This window comes from Carassius auratus, chromosome 10, assembly GCF_003368295.1.
Source record: "Carassius auratus strain Wakin chromosome 10, ASM336829v1, whole genome shotgun sequence".
In the NCBI taxonomy this organism is placed as follows: domain Eukaryota; kingdom Metazoa; phylum Chordata; class Actinopteri; order Cypriniformes; family Cyprinidae; genus Carassius; species Carassius auratus.
Window position 1 is genome coordinate 12,592,035 of NC_039252.1, and position 25,022 is coordinate 12,617,056.

The window sequence follows — 25,022 nt, forward strand, 5'->3', positions numbered from 1 at the left end:
TCTGTATCTTTCCTTATCTTTTCGTTTTCAGTTTACAGTTTGTGTAAGTACCTGCATCTCACTCTCTTCTCTCTGTGTTCAGAGCTTTTGGTTTGTACCTTTGCATGCTGTCTGTGTTTTTGTACAGCAGTCAATCTTCACTTAAGGGGACATTTTTGTCTGTTGTATGTTTTCAATGTTGTGTATAAAGTTTGTTATTAAAGTGATCTTTTAAAAATGTGATTTAAGTTCATTAAGAATGTATGTGAACATTACATTTTATAAATATTTTTTGATAATTCATATTATATGATCAGTGATTCTAAATTATTGTCATTATCATGACATTTTTAGAAAACATTAAAGAACTAAATCTATTTAGTCATAATAAAATGAAAAGTGATGTGAGCATGATTATTTTTAAAATCCTTGTCAGTAACTGTAATGCAGCTTTTATAAAATACATACATAAATACGTACATAAATACAATTACTAAATTAATAAATGCTTTTATATATATTTTTTTATATATAATTATTATTTTTTAAAATCTATTTATGTTCTTTTTATCTTTTTTTTTTTTCTTTTTATTAATTTAGCTGGTTAATTTATTTTTATTTCTGTATTTATTTATTTTCCAATTAGTTAAATTAGTTTATTCATATCAACTCCAAGGCTTATTAAAACTTTTCACAGATGTACAACATCATGTACAACATCAAGGATATTATTTCAATGATTTCAATGATTATTTCATGATTTTCCATTGAAGGGTTGTTCATATTAAAGTCATTGAGTCTCAGTCATGTTAAAAAATTTGCACATTTCCTAAAACATTTAAGACGAGTTAAATTTTTTTCAAGATTTTTAGTAGTCAGAAGTACCCCTAATTAAATCAACCACCACTATATGTTGTGTGTGTATATTTGTGGTCTTTGTGTGTCTGGGTGTGTGTGTACTGGTCTGTAAGCTAATGTTTCCTTACCTCCAGGCCCCCAGTAGCCTTCTGGATGCCCTTGAGCAGCATTTGGCTTCATTAGAGGGGAAAAAGGTCAAAGACTCCACGGCTGCCAGCAGGTACAGTGATTTTCAAGCAGCTAATTTTGAACTTTCTAGAATGTGAGGGGGTTGCTTTCCTCATGCGCTGCATCCGGCGAGTGTTTGTGACTTTTGGCTGTTCTGAGCATGTGTGGGAGAGAGGTTTGTTTGGTGCAGCTTTTCCAAGTAAGAGGGATTTTGAGCTTTTTTTAATGCTGAAATTTATTATGCTGCCATCTAGAAATCAACATGTCATCTCCCAGTCATTCTTTAAAGGCTACATTACTGCAGTTTATGTACATGGGAATTGTACAAAGTTTGTAGTTAAATGCTTGTAAAGTTTCTCATAGGTTTATATTTTAATCTGATTGAAGCATTGAATTATCTAAGGTGGTTTTAAGTGTTGTGAGTAGTGTCATTTAATTTCCTTATTTTATTTAATATAACATATGTCTAAAGCAATCAGTGTAATGTGTTTAAACAAATCGTAAGAGGAATGTACGGGCATCTGATGACCTGCAGTTTGGATGTAGGCTAAAAAAAATGCAAGCTTTGCGAACACTGACACTCTTTGTGGAAATCCAGGGTCAAACTGCGTTCCTGTAGAGGAAGCAGTAAAAATGTGCTCTGTGTTTATGCTAGAAGCACTGATGTCTACAAATGCAACCCTAGCGATTTCAACAGTGGCATATTTACTATATCAGGTCTTCTGCCTGTCTTTCTACATAGAGCCAGTACGCTGTCCAATGCGGTGTCCTCTTTGGCCAACACGGGTATCTCTTTCACCAAAGTCGATGAGAGGGAAAAGCAGGCAGCTCTGGAGGAGGAGCAGGCTCGATTAAAAGCACTTAAGGTGTGAAAGAGAGGAACAGGTTTTTTTTTTAGTTAAAGAGCTCATTAAATTGGATTATAACCAATTAGCAATGTAACTATCAAGGTTACGTGATTTGATTCTTCCATCAGGAGCAGCGTCTGAAGGAACTGTCCAAGAAGCCCTCCACATCTTCCACCACTGCAGCGTCTCCCGTATCAACAGAGACGTGCACCATCAGTTCCACCCCAGCCATTGACCTGTTCTCCACACCCAGTAGCTTCAATAACAGGTAATAGTTTTATGTGTGTATTGTTCAAAAGCGTGGGGTCGTCTTTTGAAAGAAGTCCTAATTTTATCCATTAAAGACACATTAAGTCGATATGTTGCATAAGATTTCAATTTCAACTAAATGCTGCTATTTGACATTTTCTGTTCATCAAAGAATCCTTACACCAAAATGTAGCTCTACTATTAGCAGCACTATTTTAATGTTGATTTTAAATGACAGCAAAGTTCAAATGCTTTTCGCCAGATAGATTGTGTGGGAAGAACTAATTGCTCTATATTTGATGATTGATCCCACAGTCTCTCTTTTCTGATGATGCACGGCTGGTAGTGATTATTTTCCCAGTTGGTGAATGAGTGCACATGTGCAATCGTTTGGCATCAATCTTCAGCTTTGAGTATTTTATTAGGGCTCTATGGAGGACTACACAATGATGGCAAGTTAAACTCCACGATTACGTTACAGGCTTATGTGATTTTAATGATGATGTCACCCAAGGAGCAACTGGGACATGCGTTATTAATGATGCTAAGGCGAGCATCATTATTACTATTATACTTGCGGTTATGGGTTTGTTCAAATCAGATTAATGTCCTGTCCTAAGACTGTGCGGCTTTGTGTATTAAAACAGAGAAAAAGAGAAAGTCATTTCAAAATCAGGCTCTGGTTCTCTTGTTTACACTGAAAGTGTCTGAATTCCTGCCTGGACAGGATTTGGCTGTGAAGAAGGTATTGATTGCATGTGAATTTCCCCCAACTCCCTAAGACTCTACTTTAAGCACTTCAAATCAACGTGCCAAGTTTGTCTTTGCCATATAAGTGTGAAATGCTTGGCCCTTAGTCTGCCGTTTTATGGAAGACATTAATGCAGTTCCTGTGTGTGTCTGTGTTTGTCTTGGTGCGTGTCTGGCTCCAGTACTCCGAAGGTGCCGAGCGATCTTTTGGACCTGCAGCCCGCGTTCCAGCACTCCCTGCCTCTCTCCACCGGCCTGCCTTTAGCCAACACATGGGGAGGTGAGCCGTCCACACCACAGGAACTCACAGATCTGCGTTAATATGCATCTGATTGAAATCGAGCTTACATCAGCACTATCTTCTCCTCTGTAATCAAAACTGAAGCAGAAAAAGTTCCACCTTGAGTTTTATTCATGGTCTTAATGCATGCATTTTATTTGTCCTAATAACATCTAATCTGTAAAGTCTGATAAATGAGAGTCTAATTTGTATCTGAAAGTGCTGATAGGGTGTGTAACTTGATATTTAACGTGGCAGAACTGATATCATATTGGTTTCCGATATTAGTCAGGCAGAACCATAAAAAGCCTGCAGCTTTCTGTGTTTATTGAATTATACTGCGTAAAACACACTCAGCAACCTTTACGGATGTATTACCTTGAAGCTCTTTGGAGTTTTAAGTATGCTATACAGTGTCCAACACCTCTGCTGTCATCTCCTACCACTTTTAAAAGAATAACTTACCTAAACATGATAATTCTGTAGTCATTTATGCATCCTTATGTCGTTCCAAGCTCGCATGAGTTTCATATTTATAAAATAGTTATTAAACTAAATAATTATATATTTTAGATTTATTTTACAACTTTAAATATTTATATCAGAATCAGACCTGCCAACCTTTATGCATTTTTGCATTCCAGCTACGCATTTTGACCTCAAAGTACGCTGGTGTGATTTGTCACTCTAAACTCCGCCAAAATCTAGTACGCCTGTCCACGCGCAGTATTCAAAACAAGCAAAAACTTCATAGCCTTTTTTTTTATATATATATAAAATTTCTGTGTTTTATTTCTTTCCTAGTAGCCTATCGTTTATAGTTTCAGTTTAGTGTTTGAGATGTGCTGTTTTCCTTAACGCATAAATTTAATTGAACGTGTGTATATATGTATATGTGTGTATGTATATGTATGTATGTATGTATATATATATGTATATGTGTGTGTGTGTGTGCTCCATCTGTAAATGTAAAAAAAAGGAAATATTTCCATTTTGCTGTCAGAAGTGCATGAGTTTCTGATTTAGCGATTCTCCGCTAATCTCCAGAGACTTCATTTAGAACGAGCTCATTGAAATAGGAGTGCAACAACTCAAGTATACAAGTATAACTCTGACTAAATTATACATGTTGCTGAAAGATTTGTAGTTAGAATTTTAAACCTTGAAGTAAATGTATTTGTCTGATAGCACTAACTGTAAAGTGTACTGGGTTAATCAAAATAGCCTATTTACTTAATTAGTCTGTGATTTTTTTTTTTTTTTTTTTAGTTTAGTAACTTTAACTTCTTCTTTAAAAATGTATATATTTTTTTAGATTGCAATGTTATAATGTAATGTGATGTAATGTTGAACCCTTTTTGCACATAATATATGCCTACATGGTTACATTCACAAAATACCACGATATATAGGATACTATACTATAGTGAAAATTAGCACAGAAATACAGATATATGAATTTTTGCTCATATTGCCCAGCCCTACGGATGTGTACTGGAGGTTTAATTAAAGTGTACTGAGAAAAAAAAATAGCATAAAAAATCAATAGCAAAAATTAACTAAACCGTTATGGTAAACAATAAAAAACTGTTAAAAGTAAAACTGTTTACTCCCACTCCAACACCCATAACCCGCCCGCCACGCTGATGGTACTCAAAAAAAATTTCCAAGGTTGGCAGGTCTGCAGAATGAAGTTCTACTGAAAAGTAAGCATAGCCAGTCAAATACATTTTTATGAATTCTAATATTTGTCACAATTCAAAGGATAATTCGTAACCTTTTAGATTACATGCATGATTTGTTACATTTTCATTACATTCCATGTCGGAAGGCTCATTCAGTGTAGTTTATTTACATCTGACCAATCTAGACCAAACAGACTCCACCTCATTTGTCCGTTAGTCTGTGTTTGCATGCTTTCTCTTTTCTCTCTCTCTCTAACCTTTTCCTGTTATTTTCTGTTTCTGTCTTGTCTTTGGCCATGTAGATCCTTTCACGTCTACAGAGGCTGTTGATGACTCCATTCCAAACTTAAATCCTTTCCTTACAAATCCAGTTGTTGATCCTGTCCATCTGCCTGTTGTGTCTTCAGATGCTGTTAGTTTTTCCTCTAGGACACCCAGTCATGAAACGTTCGGTGGTAAACAGCTGTTCTATTCTCTAATGTAGTGTGCTGTTTGCTTTCTTTCGCCTGCTGCGTACCGGTCTGTTTTCCCTCCACTCTCATTTTTTTCCTGAATGCTCCACCGCATCAAGTTTACGAAGACCCTCTGGGTAGAACGGGGCGAGACCCTAGTTAACCTTAAAGTATCAGATACGTGTGTCTCGAGTTCATACCGGCTGTGTACTCAAAACCTAGTAAGCTGCCTACATAGACAGTATTTTTGACATTGTCTAACTCAGAAGACTTTAACATGCACTTTATAAGTACTAATGAGATTTTATTACATGCTTTAAGACAAATTGCATGCATTTTTGAATCTGAACTGCTTGATTATTGGGATAAAAAAAAAGTATCTAATTTAAATAACTAAACAAACTTTGAACAAATCTGATCATGAGTCTAGAAAAAAATCTAATTGTGGCAGTTTCATCAAAAATGGTTTCTTCCTATTCTTTTGTCACATTGGAAACCCAAGGTCAGGTTGAGCGCAATTCATTGTTGGGATACAGTGATCCTGAAAATTTAGATACTGTGCCATATAAATGTAAAAATTGAGGTAGTATGCTATTCTGAACACAGCCTAGGTTTTGAAACACTGTGTGTGCCTTTCTATGATTGGGTAAAAGCAGTTAAGGAAGTCTAGCTTCTGTGAGTTTGTTCGACACTAGTGACTTTATTTATTATATTCTCGGAGCGAACAATAACATATTTGAGAGAGTGGCGGACAGATGGTTTGTTGCTACTGTAAAGAGTGTTTTTGTTTGTACAGCTGTATTATGGTGAGTTGGCTTTTATGATGAAGTAATGTTGGTCTAATATCAATACATGAGTGTGATCAAGAGTGAAAAAGATTGGCTGTTATCAAGTACAGATTAACTGCTTAAAAATACATGTACCCTATTTGAGTTTGGTGGTCCTTTTTACCTACAATAAACCAGTTAATTGCTTCTTGGTGGTTTTCTGAAGGTCTTTACGATGGTCTCTGGACCACCTTACTCAAAAATATGCTTGGTTGTGCTTTGCTGCCTTTGCTGCCTGTTAGTTTCCCCAACCTTAGAGTGATAAGTTTGAAGTTCTTCCCAAATGTCAATTTAATTTCTTGGTTCTCCAGATAATTACAATCCCTTTATTGATTCGAGCTGTTCCGTTGCATCACCCGTCGAGCCCTCTGCTCGGATGGGCTGCTTCCTCTCAGGTACAGACGTCCCAGTGCGACATGTTTTCTGACCTCAGGAAACATAATGGCGTTACCCCGCTGGTTTCCCCTCTGAGTGCTTTTCACCCCAAATTACTCTTAGTACCTTTATTCGTTTTACATTTATTTTGTTTTAATTCAACCCTCTTGACTGACTTTAACATAATGTGTGCAGTCCATATATACTCCCCCAATTAGGGTTTATACAACCCCCACCCCCCACAGCAAACATCACCCAACTTTGGTCTTTCTTCACTAATTTTCTTGTCTCTGGTTCCTGTTCTTTTGTTTCTTGGTCTGTCAGACTCGTTCTGTTCTCCGGCTGCCTACCCTAACACTCCTCTCTTCCACTCTGAGCCCTCCGCTGTAGCTGGACTATTCGGAGGTAGGTGCCTTCCCTCCAGCATGTCTCTCTTTCTTTTTGTGTCCTTCAGCTGTCTTCCCCTTTCTTTCCCTTTGCAGGTGCGCTTTTGTTTGGCCAATAGGAGCAGGTTTCTCAAATAAGTCAATTCAGATATTTGGCTCGGTTTAAGTTTGAAACCTGTGTTTTCAGCTTTCATTGTTAATTTTCTTTTAAAATAGTGTTGTCAATTTAATAATTTACTTCAGCACAGTTAATTATGAAATATTCTTTTTTTTTTTTTAATTCTATATATTTTTTGTTGCTTTATCTTTTCAGACTTCATTCTAATTTTACTCCATTTAAGGAATTTGAATTGCTCATGTCCTTTTTTTTTACCATTTATATTTAACATATTAATTTAAGTTTAAGGTTATCATTTTATTTCATTTAACAAAAATAATTTGTACATTTGCAACTTGTTTGATTATGTATTTAACTTAAATACTGAACATGTGAGAATAAGACTAATATAAAGCCCTGCAAAATGCAAAGTTTTATCTGACAGAAGTCGGCATGATACAGCAAATGTGGTTGTTGGTTGAACTTGCATGGCTGTCTTTGTTACTACAAACATTTTGTGGGAAGTATGAGTCAGTTGCCGTTGGTTAACCCAGTCAAACATTTAAATTAATGATGGCAATTATGCATCACACATGAACTGGAAGAACACATTAACCACTGTTTTAAAATTGCTGTTCTCTGGCGTTCCTCAAACACGTGTCGGTGAACCAGTCTGTAGTGGATTTTTTAGGTCTGACCTTATTTCCTTTAACAGGGTTCGCTGCACCTCCCGCCGCCCAGCCTCCCAGTTCGACGGGCCTTAATGTTGACTTTGACTCTGTATTCGGCAATAAGTCGGCCGCCCACAACACAGACTCGACTGGTAAGAGAGAAGTTAACCTAGTTGCTGTATAACTCACACACTGCTTTTCTCCACACATGATGCTTCACATCCATCTCACTGCTGAAGGTCCATGTTGTTTGTGGAGTAGTTCATTGGACCACGCTTAAGCTGACAGTGAAACTAGCATGTGCTAAAATGGTTAAACAACCACTTTTACGTTCTTGTAGAAGTTTGCTGTTGTACTTTTTTTTTTTTTTTTTTTTTTAATAAGAAAAGAAATCATAATGTACTGCATGTTTAGAACTTGCTTTTTAAACCCAAATCACACCTCAGGTTTCTCTTTAAATCTTGAAGCATTAATTTGCTCGATTCTTGGTTTCATTGGATCCAAGTTAAACCCAAGATTGGTTTGAAATCAGTGTGTCTTATGTTGGAGATGTGGCATAAGGGTTAGTGCTATAAATTATTGAGACCTAGACGACCCAGGTTTGGATCCAGATTTCAACACAATTAAAGAAATTAATGTTAAATTGAAAATTCACTACGTGTTCTTGGTCTCATTATGCATATTATTCCAAGGGGGGGGGGGATCGGCCTCTTAAAACATCACTAAACATTTTTTAAATGGATACATTTTAATAACATGTAAATGTAGTAATACATAACAGAAGTTGACTTGAATTTGTAAGCTTTTTTAAATGTGAGCCCATATCATGTATGACCACCATAAGTTGCGCAGTTGTGTTTTGAGATGTTCCTCATTCTATCCTCTTTATCTCTTCTCACTGTGTGGTTTGATCTGGTTGGCCGCTGACTTTGCATGGCAATGCATGTCTGGGTGAGTTGACTTCACAAGATTTTACCCACAATCTTTCACTTTCAGTCCTTCAACATTTGCTTTGAGGATGGCTGCCTCTCGCTCCACCCAACCTAATTGCGCTCTTTCTGTTTGTGTGTGTTGTCCATGTCTTGTATCCCTCTCCCATTCCCTCTCCTCTCTGTTTGCTTAAGATGATATTTTAGGTGGCATCCTGAAACCCACAGTGACCTCTCCCAACCAGGGCCTGACGCCCTGCGTCCAACAGCAAGGCAAACTGGTTTCCGATGACTTGGATTCCTCCCTCGCCAACCTTGTGGGAAGTAAGTGTTCTGTTCTTGTTATATCATACAAACAATATTCTGTATTAGAGCTACACGATCAATTAAAAACAAAAAAAACAAAAAAAACTCAAGTTGTCAAATGGCATAGTGTGATTTATTGAATCATAAAAGCTGTGATTTAAGTTAATATATTCACAAACTCATCTCTTCGTGTGCTACAAATATAGCTTGGTTATGAAATGCATTTGAGAATTCAATATTGAGAATATATCACATTATGCAGCCCTGCAAACAAGCATTATCACAATCAGACTTTTTCTTGATGAAAACATTTTATTTTCCCAAATTGAGCCCAACTCTGTATTCTGGTATTAATCATTTAGAATTTAGATTTTATTTATTGATTTAGGATCCTGTAAAAATGAATTTAGCATTTCACAATGGCTGGCATAGTCCTCACTGGTTTTCTCTTTCTTCCAGATCTCGGTATTGGAAATGGAACAGCAAAGAAGTATGACATTTGCCACTCATCTCAATCCAAATTCATAGTTCTCTTCAAACTCAGTGACTTGATCGTGGTTGTTTTTACTGTTCTTCCTCAGTGACATTCATTGGAGTCAACCCGGTGAGAAGAAGTTGACTGGAGGAACCAACTGGCAACCAAAGATGGCTCCGACCACAACATGGAACCCTGCCACCATGGTGAGGACAACAATATGCGCTTTCTCTGACTCAAATGAAACAAGACTTGTGCTAGAAACAACTGTCAAAAACCAATAGACAGACAATAGCTGGAGTTCCTCCTCTGATTCTGAAACATGGGCTCTGTTCCAAACCCTAATGAGCTGCCTCACTGTCTGCTGTCTAGATGGGCAGCTACCTTCTAAACTGCATCATGAGTGACTGAATTGAAAGGCTGTACATTAGCAAAAACTCAATTTCATGTGTCCAATGTAGCATCCCAATGCTCGGACGGTGTATACAGACACAAATGGCTAGCAAAATGCTAACATTTGTTTTGAATATGTACAGTTATCAACAGAGAGGATAGTTTAGCATGGTTTACACTCCTGTCTCTGCAAACATTTGTTTAACCTGCTTTATTATCATGTTGGAACTTTTGAGTCATTGAATGCGTTCCATTCACATCTTTATCTGTGTTTATCATTAACCGGGAACATCTCCGTTGGTGCTGGTATGCTCTTGTGACATCGTTGACAATTTCTGAGTTGGAAGTACAACTTCGAGAGGCATTCTGTTGCACTTTTTTCCAAATTTTCTTTCTCTCTTCCATTATACTTTGGAGTTAGCATTTGGCTAAGCTAACAACTTAATACTTTAAACAAATTTTGGATGAAATAGTACATTTAATTAGAACCGTTTTCTAGTGATGTGTTAAATGGTATTAATTTATTATTAGTGTATAATGGGATTGTCTTTATATATTCAGTGTTTTAATAAAATACTTTTCAGGACTGAATAATTATTTATTACTACACATTTCCCTCAATTCTGTATTTAAGTATTTATTTACCTAGGAAATATTTTTATAGAATTATATTGGTTATAACTGAATTTGTTTTATTTACTTCTTATTTCTAATGTACTTGAATACATACGATCCTGCTTTTATTTTGACCAAAATTAGGTATTTTACCAAGCAACTTGATTTGCTGCCTTAAAACGTTGCCTAGGTAGGCAGCACACAAGCATTTGGAGTAGAGCTGTAATCCACTCAGAAAAACAGCTGGAATGTATTCTGTCTTGTCTTTGTTTACAATGTGTTTGTGTGAGCTCACAATGTGAGATGTTATTGTGTTGTATGCCCTCTAATTGTGTCTGTTGCATTGTGTAACCATTCTCGTCCGACGGGATAAACAGAATGGCATGCTTTTCCCACAATACGTAAGTCAAAACGTTGAGTTGAACCATTCTCTGAAACGCATGAGATTATTAACCCCACTGCCTTTGCTTTGGTCACAGTTTATGACCTGTGTGTGTGAGTGACCAAAACTGCACTGAAGCCCATGAGCTGATCTAACCAGATGTTATCTTGGCATGGCTGACAGCGCTGTTCCTCCTCCACCCTTTCCTCTCATCGGTTTCATTTGTTTATCGCCATCAGCAAACAACTGTAGTCATTTTGGCGTGAATCAATGGGCTAGTGTTTCCAGCGGAGGGGTTTACCAGACAATGTGCAAAGTCCAATAAAGTAGGTAATCAGACTGTTCGAGTCATGGCTTGGTAAACATTCTGATGGAAACACTTCATCTAGAGAGTTGTTTCTTTCTTGAACAGGATATGCTGAGCTGGATTGATCGGTGCATCAGCATGGTTTAATCATATTTACTCCTGCAGAGTTGTTTGTGCTTGTCAAACGTTTCTGTAGGTGCCATTTCTCCGAAGATTACTGTACGGCTGAGCTGTTTGCTTACTCTAGCTAGAAGTTTACAAAGTACCTTTTGTATCTTAATGAGATTCCTCAAAGCCTGCAAACACATTTATCTTCCATCATCTTGAGATTCATTGCAGCCTGTTTCTGATTTAGTGGGATGTACTCAGAAAAACACACAAGGTTGTGTTTTATATTAGGCTGTAAATTGAATTCTATATTTATAAAATTGATAATTATGGCTCCAAATAGGACAAACAGTTCAGAGCTCTTATACCATTTTACATCAAAATGTTTTTTTTTATAGTTCAAAAGTTAGATTGTTTTTGAAATGTCACTTATGCTCGCCAAGGCTTTATAATTTTGGTCATAATATAGTACAACCAGTAATTTGACGAAATATTACATTTTAAAATGTCTTCTGTGTCCCTTGATCCTTTAGAAATCATTCTAATATGCTGATTTGCTGCTTAAACTTTCTGATTGTTATTCATATTGAAAACAATTTCATTTTAATTTCATCTAATCTTTTTTTCGGGATTTCTTGATGAATTTTCAAAAGAACATTTATTTAAACAATTAAAAATCATATTACTTTTATCAATCACAGTTACAGCCTATGTACCAGCACAAACAAGGAGTGTTGTGACATCACACTCGTCATAGTTCATGGGTAAATGCCCTCCGTTCGTGTTCTATAAAAATGTTTATTTTACAAATTTATTGGTCGTTTGGTCACAGTCACTCTGCTGAATTTAGGAGGCCATTCAGAGTCTGTGAAACAACAACTTTTCAATGGTGCACAAGTGGAAATAAAAGTGTGTCTGTGGCTACCGAAGGCCTCATTGAGAATCTCACAGCTCCTTCACAAAGAGCCTCTCTCTTCAACCAGAGCCCTGCACCTGCAACTAATCACTCTGCCTTCAAAGAGGACACACACACACACACGCAGTTTCTTTCTCTCTTCCTCTTTATCTCCTTGCCTATATTCCTGTTTTGATGCTCTGGTTGGAGTGTGTAAAGACATCTCTAATGTTTCCCAGATGTGAGCGGCTCTCTGTGAAGAGAAAAAACTTAAAAGACTTGCAAATTAATAATAAAAAAAAGCATTCTGCTAGTCCACAAGGTTGCCTTTGTTCACTGTGTGCAAACGTGGAAACTGAGATGGCGTGTTTGGGATAGTTGTGATGTCATGACTGCTCGAGTGGAAATTTCTCACTTAAGGTGTTCAGAAGAATCATCCTTTCATGCTTAAAGCTGATGATGTTTTACCTGTGGTATTTCTGTACTAACGCAGAAACATGTCCTCCTAGGCTCCTTCTGTCATGGCCTTCCCTGCCACGACACCCACAGGAATGATGGGATACGCAATGGTAAGTACAAACTGGGGGTTTGTGCATTACTCACTCAATTAGTGTCAGAAGTATTAGCTTTTCAACTCCTGTATATTCAGAGACTGCAGTCATGCTGTCAGTCCCCACTGGAGCAGTGTGGGTGTGCGGAACACTGTGAAAGGCTCTCTAGAGTGTGAAGCACCTCTTCATTGAGCTTAGGGCAACATTAGACCATTTTTTTTTCCCCTCTGTTTTTTTTTTATTCATCAAGGAATTACTACATTGATTTATCGTCCATTAGCTTTAAGAAAAAAAATGGGCATCAGGTAGTGCATGTTCTTGATTTATATTAATTATTGTTATTTAGCTATATATTAGTAGTAATTAGATTTTAATCAAACAAACTGTTTTAATTGTTATATTAGTGTTATTATTATTATTATTGGAAAAAAAATATATAACTCAGGTATTTTTAAAATATAAGTACAACATGAAATGAATTGTACCTACTGATTCATTTAAATATAAGTACATAGTTGTTAAGGCAAGTTGATATCAAGTTAGACCTAAATTATAAATGGATTTCTTTAATATTGTAATACTTTGAATTTATAATTTTTTTAAATGTATTTAGTGGCACATACAGTAAGCATTCTATCTATAATCAAAATTGAGTCTTTCCTTAGCTCCTTTAGCCATCTTTATAGATTCACAGTATGCTCAACATAACCCAGTAACAGAGGTTGAGTAAGCCATACAGGTAAAGTCCGTGCAGGCAGTGGTTAATGGCTTAAAGAGAGGATGGCGCTCTGTAAATGACTCTTTTTCAATAACAGCATCCGCACTTACATAACTGCTATTATGACTCATCCATTTGGATCCTCCAGTCCAATCCTTAAACGTACCTCAGCTTTTTTTTTTTTTTTTTTAAAGAGTTAGAAATTTTATAAAAATATGAGTTGCTCCAAAAACAAGAGGAAGTTTCTGTCTGCTGCAAATCATATAGCTCAGGTGAAGTTAAACAGGAACTCCAGTCAGATCTGACGAGAACAGTGGGTTCAGACTGGCTCACATAACTCTTTGCTGAGTTTCAGTACTGTCAAAAAAAAATGATGTCAACAGAGGAACTTTTTTAAGCCATTGGAATTTAAAGTTCCAGATAGAAACGCTGTGTCCCAAACAGCCATGACAAGCATCACTTGGTTCTTTATTCCTTTAACTTTGGTTTTATTCCTTTCTAGCCCCCTCAAATGGGCTCCATGACTATGATGACCCAGCCCACCATGATGTACACTCAGCCTGTGATGCGGCCAGCCAATCCCTTCGGCCCAGTCTCAGGGGCACAGGTATGATCTCACACACGATGAGGTTACAAACCAAATGTCCCTTAAACAATCAAATTTAGAAGCCTTAAGGTCTGGTGACATTTAGTGAATGTCCGCAGACTAAATCTAGCCATTTTAATCATTTTGCATTGACCGACATTCTTTTTAGTTGGCAAAATTTAGCTAATGTGACCACACCTTAATCCAATCAGATTAGTCCTTTACAGAGCACCGCAACATTTATTGGTCTCTGCTTTTTGATAAATGTATTTGCATTGATTCGTCTTGTAACGGAGTCATCCACTCAACCCTGACTGGTCACGCTCTATTCTAGAAGCGGCTCCATTCAGAATGCGCTCTAGTTAGTTCACCTTCATGTTCCATCGCAGCGCAATTCTGAATATAAAAGCTAGCATTGTGGCCTTCACACATCTCTGGGGATGGATATGTATTCCACACCGCACCAAATTCTCAGTTGGAAATACATATTGTGCCCCAAGCCACCCCTGCTTCATTTGTGCAGTAGTATTAGCGCAGGAAATGGGTAACATCCCGCAGCCTTGCAGAACGAGGAGGACTTCAGTGGTTCTCTTTTTCATGAACCTCTCTGTTATTCTCTAGCCTGTCTGGCTCTGAATTGTCCTCTCGTGTGTGTGTGTGTGTCTGAGTGTTTCCTGGCTGTCCTCGGACCCCTTCAATCTCTCTCGTTCTTTCTGAACTAGCTCTCTACAGCCTCTAGTCCTTCCAGTTCAAGTCCTCTCAGAGCTCCGGGACAGGACCCTTTTGCACAGCTGTCTCTGAAGGATTTCCTTTAGAGCGCCTTTAGGTACAGCATGTCTGCTGTGTGTGTGTGTGTGTGATTGATCGACAGGAGCTTCTTGCTTTATATAATAGTTTGTTTCTATTGCAAAAACTCTTACCCGTTTTTCTCCATGTGCTGCAATACTAATGTTTTCTATATACATCAGTATAATGTGATTCGTAACCATTCACTTCAGTAGAGCCAGTCTCTTGAAGTTCATTAACCAATCATGCATGATTCTGTTCTGTTTTCCTTGTGATTTAAAGGGGTCATATCATGTGGAATCAAATCTTTTGAGTTCGCCATGTAAGGGAAGTAGCAACAGAGCTTTCTTGGAAAAAATATCTTAAGTTTTTTTAAACCAGAGTATCTCTTAAGGGGAAGTCGTGGCCTAATGGTTAGAGGGTTGGACTCCCAATCGAAGGGTTGTGAGTTCTAGTCTCGGGCCGGACGGAATTGTGGGTGGGGGTAGTGCATGAACAGCTCTCTCTCCACCTTCAATACCACGACTTAGGTGCCCTTAACTTAAAAAGTGAAAGTGACAAAAAGTTGGGGGTTCGATGCCTTGCTCAAGGGCACCTAAGTCGTGGTATTGAAGGTGGACAAGAGAACTGTACATGCACTCCCCCCACCCACAATTCCTGCTGGCCCGGGACTCGAACTCACAACCTTTTGATTGGGAGTCCGACTCTCTAACCATTAGGCCACAACTTTTAACCTCAGAACACGAGTGTCTAGTGTTGTCGTGGCCTCCAGTAGTTTGTTGTTGTTTTGTCTTCTCCGTTTCTTTTCCAATTGTGAATCAATTACCCATCTGGGAGCATCAGAGGTTTAAAAAAGTCTGTATAGTACACACACTTTTTTTAAGCTTTTGTAAAAATAAAACTTTGGGGAAGAAGTGACATGCACCCCTTTAAATGTAAACATTTTCTTTTCTCTTTGGATCTCCTGGTGCATAAAGAAGATCTGTAAAGTTGCAAAGACTTAAGTCACAAATCAAAAGAGATATTCTTTATAAAAGTTGAGACTCGTCCACATCTTCCTAAAACTGCTCATTCTAACGCTCTCACGTCATTATGTGGGAAGATTTGCATAATGCCGCCCAGATATTCACGCAAAGAAAGAAGGCGTACCTTTTTTTTTTAATTTGTTGTAGTATTGTTGTTACCGTGAAAGCGAAACTACTTTGTTTGGCCTTCCAAAAGAGGATGATATCCGCTTCGTCATCCCTGGAGCTGATCCGTGCTGGTCGCTGAGGAAATGCATTAACTTTGCATTGTGGATCGCCGGATCGGCTTTCACCGTGGACAAAGCGGAGTCCAGCCCGGGGTTGTCACGTGGTTGCCACAAGCCCAATGGATGCTGCTCCTTAGAATCCTCTGGCCACACTGTTCTAAAGCCGGTCTACACTTACTCAAGGTCGCGGTGTGTGAAGCTGTTTCGTTGAAAGAGTTAAAACTACTATGTTTGGCCTTCAAAAAGATGACACAACTAGAAATCATGTTTATACCACGTTTAAAATGGGTTTTATGTTTATGTCTCGTTGCTCCGGCCAGACAGGGCATCACTATACGTTAAACCAAATAATGTTCTTTTTAGCAGCATCGTATGACCCCTTTAAGTTTTTATCCTTTTCATAGTAGGTTATCCTGAGTTGCAGCTTCATAAACTCATCTCATCATTTATTGGCTGCTTTACTGGAAACATTTGCATATTCAGTTCATTTAGTGACATTATATACAATTACGATGGACAGTCAATCATCCAAAAAAAAAGCATTCAAACTTGTGCTCCTGGACTTGGTATAAAATGTAATAATGTGTACGTTCATCACAATCTGTCAGATAATACAAAAAATGTTCTAAAATATGCAGCTTGGCTGTACTAGTAAATGTGCATTTCTCTGATTCCAGATGCAGTTCATGTAGGTGAAGGAGGGTCGACACTTCCCAAGAATGAATTACACGGCAAATCTCAAACCTTTAATCTCTCTCCAGTTGGCTATTCGACTCTTCACAGAGTTCTGCCCCAGTACAAACCTGTGTAGGAATCAGAGGGAGGGGTGGGAGGGGCTTTATGGAATATGATGGGTGGGGTTGGGAGGGCTAAGACTCTGTTGCCCAGAGATGGAGGACACCGCGCTCATTTTGTAATTTGTCGCGATAAAAGTTATTGTACCGTCTATAACGAAACACATGGGTGTTGAGAGAGCGTGAGTGCCAGAATGTGGTGGGTTTTCACGCAAACACGACCTCACTTTTTTCCATTGAATGCAAAAAGAGGGATTTGGGTGGAGTTCTGTCTTTATCCGATTACCAATCAAAGCATTACCTGATTTAACCATCACCAATTAGAAATTATAACATCGGTTTCTACTATGATTTCTACTTTTTTATGTTATGACGTTTGCAGTAGACATTCCTTGTGTATCGTCTGTATTTATTTATGATTTGCCCACTGAGGACATGAAAGAAATGAATAATCTTTTTGTTTTTTCTTTTGAATTATGCGTTCATATGGGTATGATTGGTTGTATAATTCGGATTTTGAGTGACTGAATTATGAAAAAAGATATATAATATAAAAATGGGGGAAAATGGACACCTATAAACTGACTGATACAGCACTAAGTATTCTCAGAAGCAGTTTTATGTCTAGTGCAATTTCTTTGTAGCTCAAACGCTCACGGCCCTCCATTCGTACTCGCATAGGATCAAATGTACCAATCATTATGCCACATAGTCAGTTCTGTGCCCCAGGGAGGTGGGTGGGTTTTCGTGAGGGAGCATTTAGCAAAGCACTACATTTGTGATTCAGCGACATTGCATTTGGGGAAGATCTGTATTGCTTTCTGCTTCGCATGTCATTATTTTACATTTGAGCATTATATGGCTGCCTTTTCAACCTGAATGTGCAGAGTTGCCTTCATTTTCGGGCCATCTAGAAGGAGAATAGTTGTGTGTGTGTGTTTGTGGATGCAAGTGTGTGAATGTGAGTGAGAAACGCAGGTTGCCGTCTGTATCGGGATGGGGTCAGTAGTGTCTAGCTGTAGGTCCAGTGGAGGGGCGAAATGGGGTGCTGTTGATCAGTGCCCCGTGTACATAAAACAGGCCCTGTCCAATAGGGAAGTACACAAAAGGTGGTCCAAATATGAGGGCGATTCTGTCCATTGGTTTATCATATTTACTGCATCATCCCTGCAGATTATATTTTGTTTATATGACAAAAAAGAAATGAAGCAGAATTTGGGTGATTTTCAAATAAAGTGCAGCTTCCACAGAACTAATTGTGTATGTTTGTTAATTATGTGTTTCAAATCATATTTATATCACATACATACAAAGTATTACATATTTTTATGTATTACGTATTTTATAAATTATTTATTTGTATAGTTGGAGTGCATAAATAGTTTGCCATTCCTGTTTTAATTATTATCAAACAGCTGCTGAATTTCACAGGTGTTGTTTACAGAATTATACATATATCATTCGCCATCTAGAATAAAATTTTTATCCAACAGCTGAATTTCACAGGTGTCATTTAGAGATTCATCAGCTTCTCCAGACTGTGAACTTGACGGTTTAAACTTTCTATGGATGATATTTGTTGTAACTGGCCAACTTTCATTTTGTAGCAGGTCAAAGGTCATCTCCTCGCCCATATCCGCCGGGTCATTTGGCAGTGGGTGCAGGGGGTATGCTTTACCTCTCACCCACAGCAACTTCTGCTCCAGCGAGCCCAGATGCGTCGGCCCCTTCACACAAACACAGCATGTTAAAATGGCTTCCGGTTTGGCTTCACTAACAAGGGTAGTGACTGTTCCCCATCCCTGCTCGTTTCATCTATATTCTAGCCCATGATGCCTGGGAAAGTCAGTGCGAAAATCAAAGATTCTCTTTTTCCACAGATCTTATCTTGCTTATGTGCCACTGAGAGAGCCTTTTCAAGATCTGCTGCCTTTGGCAGAAATCCTTTCTGGGTATTTTGCCTGATAACATCTCAAACATAAGCACAGGGGGCTCTTCTGAGGGGGCATCATTTGTCATAAATTTGATGCTAATCAAAAATTAATGATTGTTTATTGATGCCATCTTCATCCGTAATGTGACTAGGTGGGGTGAACACAGCTAGTATTGTCCTTACCATGAAATCTGTATGATCGCTGAATATTTCGCTGAAGTTAGGTGGGGTGGAAGTTGTTGTGCTACCAGAGGCAGTCACATTGCTTTTCTGTTGAGCCCCTTTGACTTCTGTTAATGGCTGGAGGGGATACCGGACTCTGTTGACCAGCTCTGGAAAAGAATATGCATTATGGGAGATTAATGTCAGGCATTTTATGTTTAATCGTTTGGAGTATTTCCTATGGACTTTTAGAAAAAAAGTTAAAATCCAGTCATTTTCAGTAGAATCTGTAATTGGGAGTTTTGTGCGAGTCATGTAATTCTGACAATGTGAAGAGAAAAATGTTTTTCGTTTTTAACATATTAGGCTTACAAATACGACTTAATATGAACATATATTTTGCTAATAATTCAAACTAAGAACTATCTAAATCGAGAAATAACAGAATTAAGGATCCAGCACTAGCCAAGCAACCGTCACTGAGGGATTTCTCCTGCTATTTCAGCGTTTCAGTATGTCTACTGTTATGGTGCCATCTTGTGGTTATAAATGTCAATACAAAATGATTCTAAAGCTCCATGTGTTCAGTTAAGTCTTTTTATTCTTAGACTGAACACTGCTATTATTAGGGATGTTTGGATTACCTGATGTTTCCTCGGGGCTTATTTTCATTATGTTCCTGTCCATATTGTGGGTGTCATGGGACCCAAGGCTAGCAGATTGCTCAAGAAACTCGTTGCCTGGGCTGAGGGAAACAAGATCCAAGATCTCCTCTTCTAACTTCTGGACGGTGGATTCCAACACTGCGACCTTCTCGTTATATAGGGGAACCTGATATGGACGTTTAGCGCCATTGTGTTATCTTTGCATGTTACAATAAGATGCCTGTAAAATAGAACTTAAAACATGACCAAACCTGTTTTTTCAGCCAATGCATTTCTTTAATCTCTAGTTTACTCATGTCATCAAGGTTTTCTTTTGCTCTCTAAAACATAAAAGCCATTTCAGTACCTCAGAACACACAAAATATTCACAATTCAGACAACAATACGGTGTTTGCAGTACCTCAAAGGCAAGATTAATTCCATCCTTTAAACTCTGTGCTACTTTTTGCTCCGTTTCATTGATAGCCGCAACCAGAGATCTCTGAAAATATTCTGGATTTTTTTTTTATATTAAAATGTTATTTGTTTTAAAAAGAACATTTATTTTTAGATGTCTTGAATAAGCTGTTTCACATAGCAGATGTTTACCTACAGTCAATAAGACAAAATATTAACATATATTTTTATGAAGTCATTTAATTTTTTATATATATATATATATATATATATATATATATATATATATATATATATATATATATATATATATATATATATAAATTCAGATATTTATTTGTCCTGTTGCATGTAAACATCCATTATGTTAATTATAGATCCATAAACATTAATAAAAAAGAAGCATTACATTATTATTAGCGTTCTATGAGATTACTGTAAACTTATGACCACAACTGTATAGTATTTTATACGCAAACATAATCAGAATGTGTGTTCAGAGTGAAGTAGATGGAGGAAAACACACACCTGATATCTCCTGAAAAGTCCTTTGTGTTAAGGCAATATCTTTTTCCAGTTTCTGTATCTTTTGCTGGTCTTTAATGCTGCCGTCATTCTTATACTGAAGCCATACATGCTGTTCCTCCTGCAGTTCCTTCACTTGCACCTGCAGCCGTGCAAGCTTACAGCGCAGTTCTGTATAAACCACAAAAACTGTTTTTGAAGGTGTTCACTAAGATATAGCAATGTACTTGTATTATTTATGTATCACATATAGCTATAAAACTAGTACATGTTGTGGGTTATATTACAATTTTTCGGTAGCTGTAGCTTTGTGTGGTTGATTCACTGGAAAATTGTGTAATGTTCTTTTATGGTGTTTTGCATCTTTTTTGAAGCTTGAAAAGTGAGAATATTGTAAAATGCCTAAAGGGTTCGTTCTGATAAAAATTCTAATTAAATGTTAATTTTCTCACCCTGGTGTTGTTCTAGTGCCATATCCACTTCTATCTTTTTTAGGATAATGAAAAGAAGAATACAAAAAATTTAATTTGTGCTCTTTCTATATACAGTAATGGCAGTAGAAAGCGAACAGCAAAAAGGGGTGTATTTTTATTTATTTTTTTGTAATCAAAAAGACACAAAAGTATCACTGAAAGTTCACCGAGTTTTCTTGGTGCATACAATAGAGTTTATTGGAAGACAAAAAAACTAAATTAAATGTATTATAAAAGAAAAAAAAATGAAATCCTGGTCTTCTGTATCTTCCTGCTTCTGCACAGTATATTTTATTAATAAGGTGTACTAAATTTGGTCTTTACAAGAACCCACTCCTGAAATATGACTTTAGAATATGCTAAATATAGCGTATTTTTCAAACTAGAAAGATTCAGTCCCCATTTGTTGCAACAGAAGGTTAGAACACGAGTGTGTGATAATGATGACAGTCATTTTTGAGCTATTGTCACTCAAGTACCTTCTAGTTCTTTCTGTTGCTTGTGTTTTAGCTCCAGATTCTCCCGGGCCGTGCACTCCACCTGCTCTTCATCTTCTCGCTGCCTTTGCTCCAGGTTCCTCTCCTGCTCCTTCATCTTCTTCTGCAGGTCACGCACATAACCCTTATGCTCTTCTCTCAGCTGCTCCTGCTGCAGACACGTGTTTGAGTTTAGTCTTCTTCCCTCATCATCTACCAAACATAACGTTGACACTTACCAACTTTATCAGTTTATTCTTCTTATCTTCTAGTTGGGATATTTCTTCCTCAAAATCTTCAATCTCTTCCCTTTTAACTTGAATTCTATTAGAAATAAAGATATTAGACTCACAAAAATAGACAAAGCAGTGAGGATAGACAATATTAAGAACCGTAACGTTACTAACTGGAACTGTATGAAGGCCTCTGACAGAGATGTTGTATCTAATGTCTTGCTCATTTTCCCTTACGCCAGGAAATGATCGTGTTTAATTTGAAAAACAAACAAAAACAACAGCATTTATTAAACTTTCAAAGAGACTGTGTTAAGATAACAATCTGTGGTGGTAATATAAGCCTACCTGTGAGCTGCGTTTTCTTTTTTTATTCTACGTAACGTTATTTACTTTTAATTTCCCGGATTTGTTTACACGTTGTTAAGGAAACTAACTGCAGCTGTGAACTCGATCAGCAGGGGGCGTACGTTCATACATTTTATTCTGAATCTGAACGGTATGAAAAATTTCATATCCTCAGGAAAGATGTGTAAGAATGTATTTATATTGTTTAGAGCATAAGAAAATTTTAATTTTTTAATCATATTTTGTACATATGTTATGCTATGTCCTCTGTAGACACCAAAATCAAGTGAAAAAATAGACATTAAAAGTCAAAGATATTGGAATTAAAAAAAATATATATATATCTAATGTTTCATAAGAATATTGATAAACAATTTATTTTGCTATTCAATTGTTTTGTCTCCCGAGATGTGTAATAAACATGTTTTAGTCCTGGTGTCCTCTACAGTGGACATGTATGACATTATTTCATAACCGGAAGTCATATTTTGATTTGAAACCCCATTAGATTTTATTTTAGTGAATTGCTCTGAGACCACACATATCACATTTTTAAGTCTGTATGTCCTGTAAAGAGCACATTCAGGGCTTTTTCAGAGATACCAAATGTTGAATGTTTCACCATGACCACTCTTTCTCCTTTGTCTTTAAATATGGCTGACATTAATTTAGTGATAAAATTGTACATCCTTATAGAAAATTACAATATTTTCACACACACACATGCTGTATATATATATATATATATATATATATATATATATATATATATATATATATATGTATATATATATATATATATATATATATATATATATATATATATAGCAAACAAATAGTACATTCTGATATTCTGATGATTATCATTAGGAGTTCACATAGAGGTGCATTTCAATAAATTAGAATGTCGTGGAAAAGTTCATTTATTCCAGCAAATCAACTCAAATTGTGAAACTTGTGTATTAAATAAATAAATTACTGCCTCAATTCAGCATGGCATGGAGGTGATCAGTTTGTGGCTCTGCTGAGGTGCTATGGAAGCCCAGGTTTCTTTGACAGTGGCCTTCAACTCATCTGCATTTTTTGCTCTCTTGTTTCTCATTTTCTTCTTGATCAGAATCAGAATCAGAATGAGCTTTATTGCCAGGTATGTTTACACATACGAGGAATTTGTTTTCGTGACAGAAGCTCCGCAGTACAACAGAATGACAGCGACAGAACATAAAACACATAATAAAAGAATAAAAAAATACAAATAAGTAGATAGTGAATGACATTATACAAATGACAATTGTAGGCAGGTATATTACAAAATGAAGTTATGTATGTACATATATATTGTGTGCAAAATTTAAGTGTATACTAAGTATGTGTGTTAGATAAATAAAGTGTGTGTGTGTATATAAATATAAAGTGTAGTGTGTTCGCCGTTATTATCAGCTGTTCAGCTATAATACCCATCTTGATAATAGATTATCTATGGGGTTCAGGTCTGATGAGTTTTCTGGCCAGTCAAGCACACCAACACCATGGTCATTTAACCAACATTTGGTGCTTTTGGCAGTGTGGGCAGGTGCCAAATCCTGCTGAAAAACGAAATCAGCTTCTTCAAAAAGCTGGTCAGCAGAAGGAATCATGAAGTGCTCCAAAATTTCTTGGTAAATGGGTGCAGTGACTATGGTTTTCAAAAAACACAATGGACCAACACCAGCAGATGACATTGCACCGCAAATCTTTACAGACTGTGGAAACTTACCACTGGACTTCAAGCAACTTTAGCTATGAGCTTCTCCACCCTTCCTCCACACTCTAGGACCTTGGTTTCCAAATAAAATACAAAACTTGCTTTCATCTGAAAAGAGGACTTTGGACCACTGGGCAACATTGTCTGTGGTTCAGCAAATTACTTGACACGTCTGTGTGTGGTGGCTCTTGATGCCTTGACCCCAGCCTCAGTCCATTCCTTGTGATGTCCACTCAAATTCTTGAATCGATTTTGCTTGACAATCCTCATAAGGCTGCGGTTCTCACGGTTGTTTGTTCATCTTTTTCTTCCACACTTTTTCCTTCCACTCAACCTTCTGGTAACATGCTTGGATACAGCACTATGTGAACAGCCAGCTTCTTTGGCAATGAATGTTTGTGGCTTACCCTCATTGTGAAGGGTGTCAATGATTGTCTTCTGGACAACTGTCAGATCAGCAGTCTTCCCCATGATTGTGAGGGAAAACTGAGAGACCATTTTGAAGGCCCAGGAAACCTTTGTATTTGTTTTGAGTTGATTAGCTGACTGGCATGTCACCACATTCTAATTTGTTGAGACAGTGAATTGGTGGGTTTTTGTTAAATGTGAGCCAAAATCACCACTATTAAAAGAACCATGTGTGCATTGAATTTATTTAATACACAATTTTTAAAATGTAAGTTGAATTACTGAAATAAATGAACTTTTCCATGAAATTATAATTTATTGAAATGCACCTGTAACCTGTGGGTGTAACAGCTGATAGTCAGGGGACGACATAAAACGACTTAGGTTCATTAAATAGTCTGATTCACAAGGAGTGGAGAGGTAGTGACGTTATAGGTGATGTTTAATTTTCATACATACCTAGGTCGCGTATTAAAATATGCGCAGGATTTTCTGTGGCGTTATCGAGAGAACATTAATAACATGTACTGTATATGGCACGTGCGTGTGACAGCATTTTGTTGTATTCTGAATTGTGGAACTGTATTGCTTGGCAAAAAATAATGTTATTGTAGTCTAGATATACTAGTTTGTCAACAGTAAAGACTGTTTATTTAATTTTTTTATTCTTATTTTTGGTTTTGTTTTTTTGTTTATTTATTAAAAGATGAGATGTTTTAAAAAGGGTAGGCATTATAAGCAAGCGCTTCAGCCTACACCTGTTCAGACTGATGTAAATATGTTGCTCTACATTAGCTCTGAGTTGTCTGTCTGAAATAAACTAAACTAAACTAAAACTAAACATTAAAAGACTATGAGAGTGCCCGAGCGTGACCACGCCTTTATGAGCGCGCACAAGGGTTTTATGTCAAAACGTAGTGAACCTCATGACAGCATT

The 25,022-nt window shown here is 37.1% G+C and overlaps 2 protein-coding genes across 27 annotated transcripts in view; one reads left to right on the plus strand and one right to left on the minus strand.

Annotated features, from left to right (window-relative positions):
* LOC113109887 (phosphatidylinositol-binding clathrin assembly protein-like) overlaps positions 1–17,974 on the plus strand; it is a 37,445-nt gene extending 19,471 nt beyond the window's left edge. For 2 of the 26 annotated variants that reach the window (XM_026273710.1, XM_026273721.1), the window contains exons 10-26: positions 32–43; positions 972–1,057; positions 1,748–1,871; positions 1,982–2,121; positions 3,035–3,132; positions 5,120–5,272; positions 6,408–6,491; positions 6,796–6,876; positions 7,670–7,777; positions 8,750–8,878; positions 9,320–9,350; positions 9,442–9,541; positions 10,721–10,744; positions 12,545–12,604; positions 13,807–13,911; positions 14,613–14,716; positions 16,606–17,974. In XM_026273710.1, coding sequence (XP_026129495.1) covers positions 32–43; positions 972–1,057; positions 1,748–1,871; positions 1,982–2,121; positions 3,035–3,132; positions 5,120–5,272; positions 6,408–6,491; positions 6,796–6,876; positions 7,670–7,777; positions 8,750–8,878; positions 9,320–9,350; positions 9,442–9,541; positions 10,721–10,744; positions 12,545–12,604; positions 13,807–13,911; positions 14,613–14,705 — 1,428 coding nt within the window. In that variant the 3' untranslated portion in view covers positions 14,706–14,716; positions 16,606–17,974. The remainder of the gene's footprint in view (positions 1–31; positions 44–971; positions 1,058–1,747; positions 1,872–1,981; positions 2,122–3,034; positions 3,133–5,119; positions 5,273–6,407; positions 6,492–6,795; positions 6,877–7,669; positions 7,778–8,749; positions 8,879–9,319; positions 9,351–9,441; positions 9,542–10,720; positions 10,745–12,544; positions 12,605–13,806; positions 13,912–14,612; positions 14,717–16,605) is intronic. The other 24 variants (XM_026273711.1, XM_026273714.1, XM_026273716.1 and 21 more) reach the window with 24 other exon arrangements.
* A 96-nt stretch (positions 17,975–18,070) lies between these two features.
* ccdc83 (coiled-coil domain containing 83) lies at positions 18,071–22,011 on the minus strand. The gene is made up of 10 exons (XM_026273738.1): positions 21,934–22,011; positions 21,760–21,817; positions 21,592–21,676; positions 21,356–21,524; positions 20,407–20,574; positions 19,883–19,974; positions 19,734–19,802; positions 19,462–19,648; positions 18,839–18,987; positions 18,071–18,449 (listed from the first exon to the last, which is right to left on the minus strand). The coding sequence occupies exons 2-10, from the start codon at positions 21,810–21,812 to the stop codon at positions 18,180–18,182; spliced, it is 1,242 nt and encodes a 413-aa protein (XP_026129523.1). The 5' UTR covers positions 21,813–21,817; positions 21,934–22,011; the 3' UTR covers positions 18,071–18,179.
* Between the last annotated feature and the right edge of the window lie 3,011 nt (positions 22,012–25,022).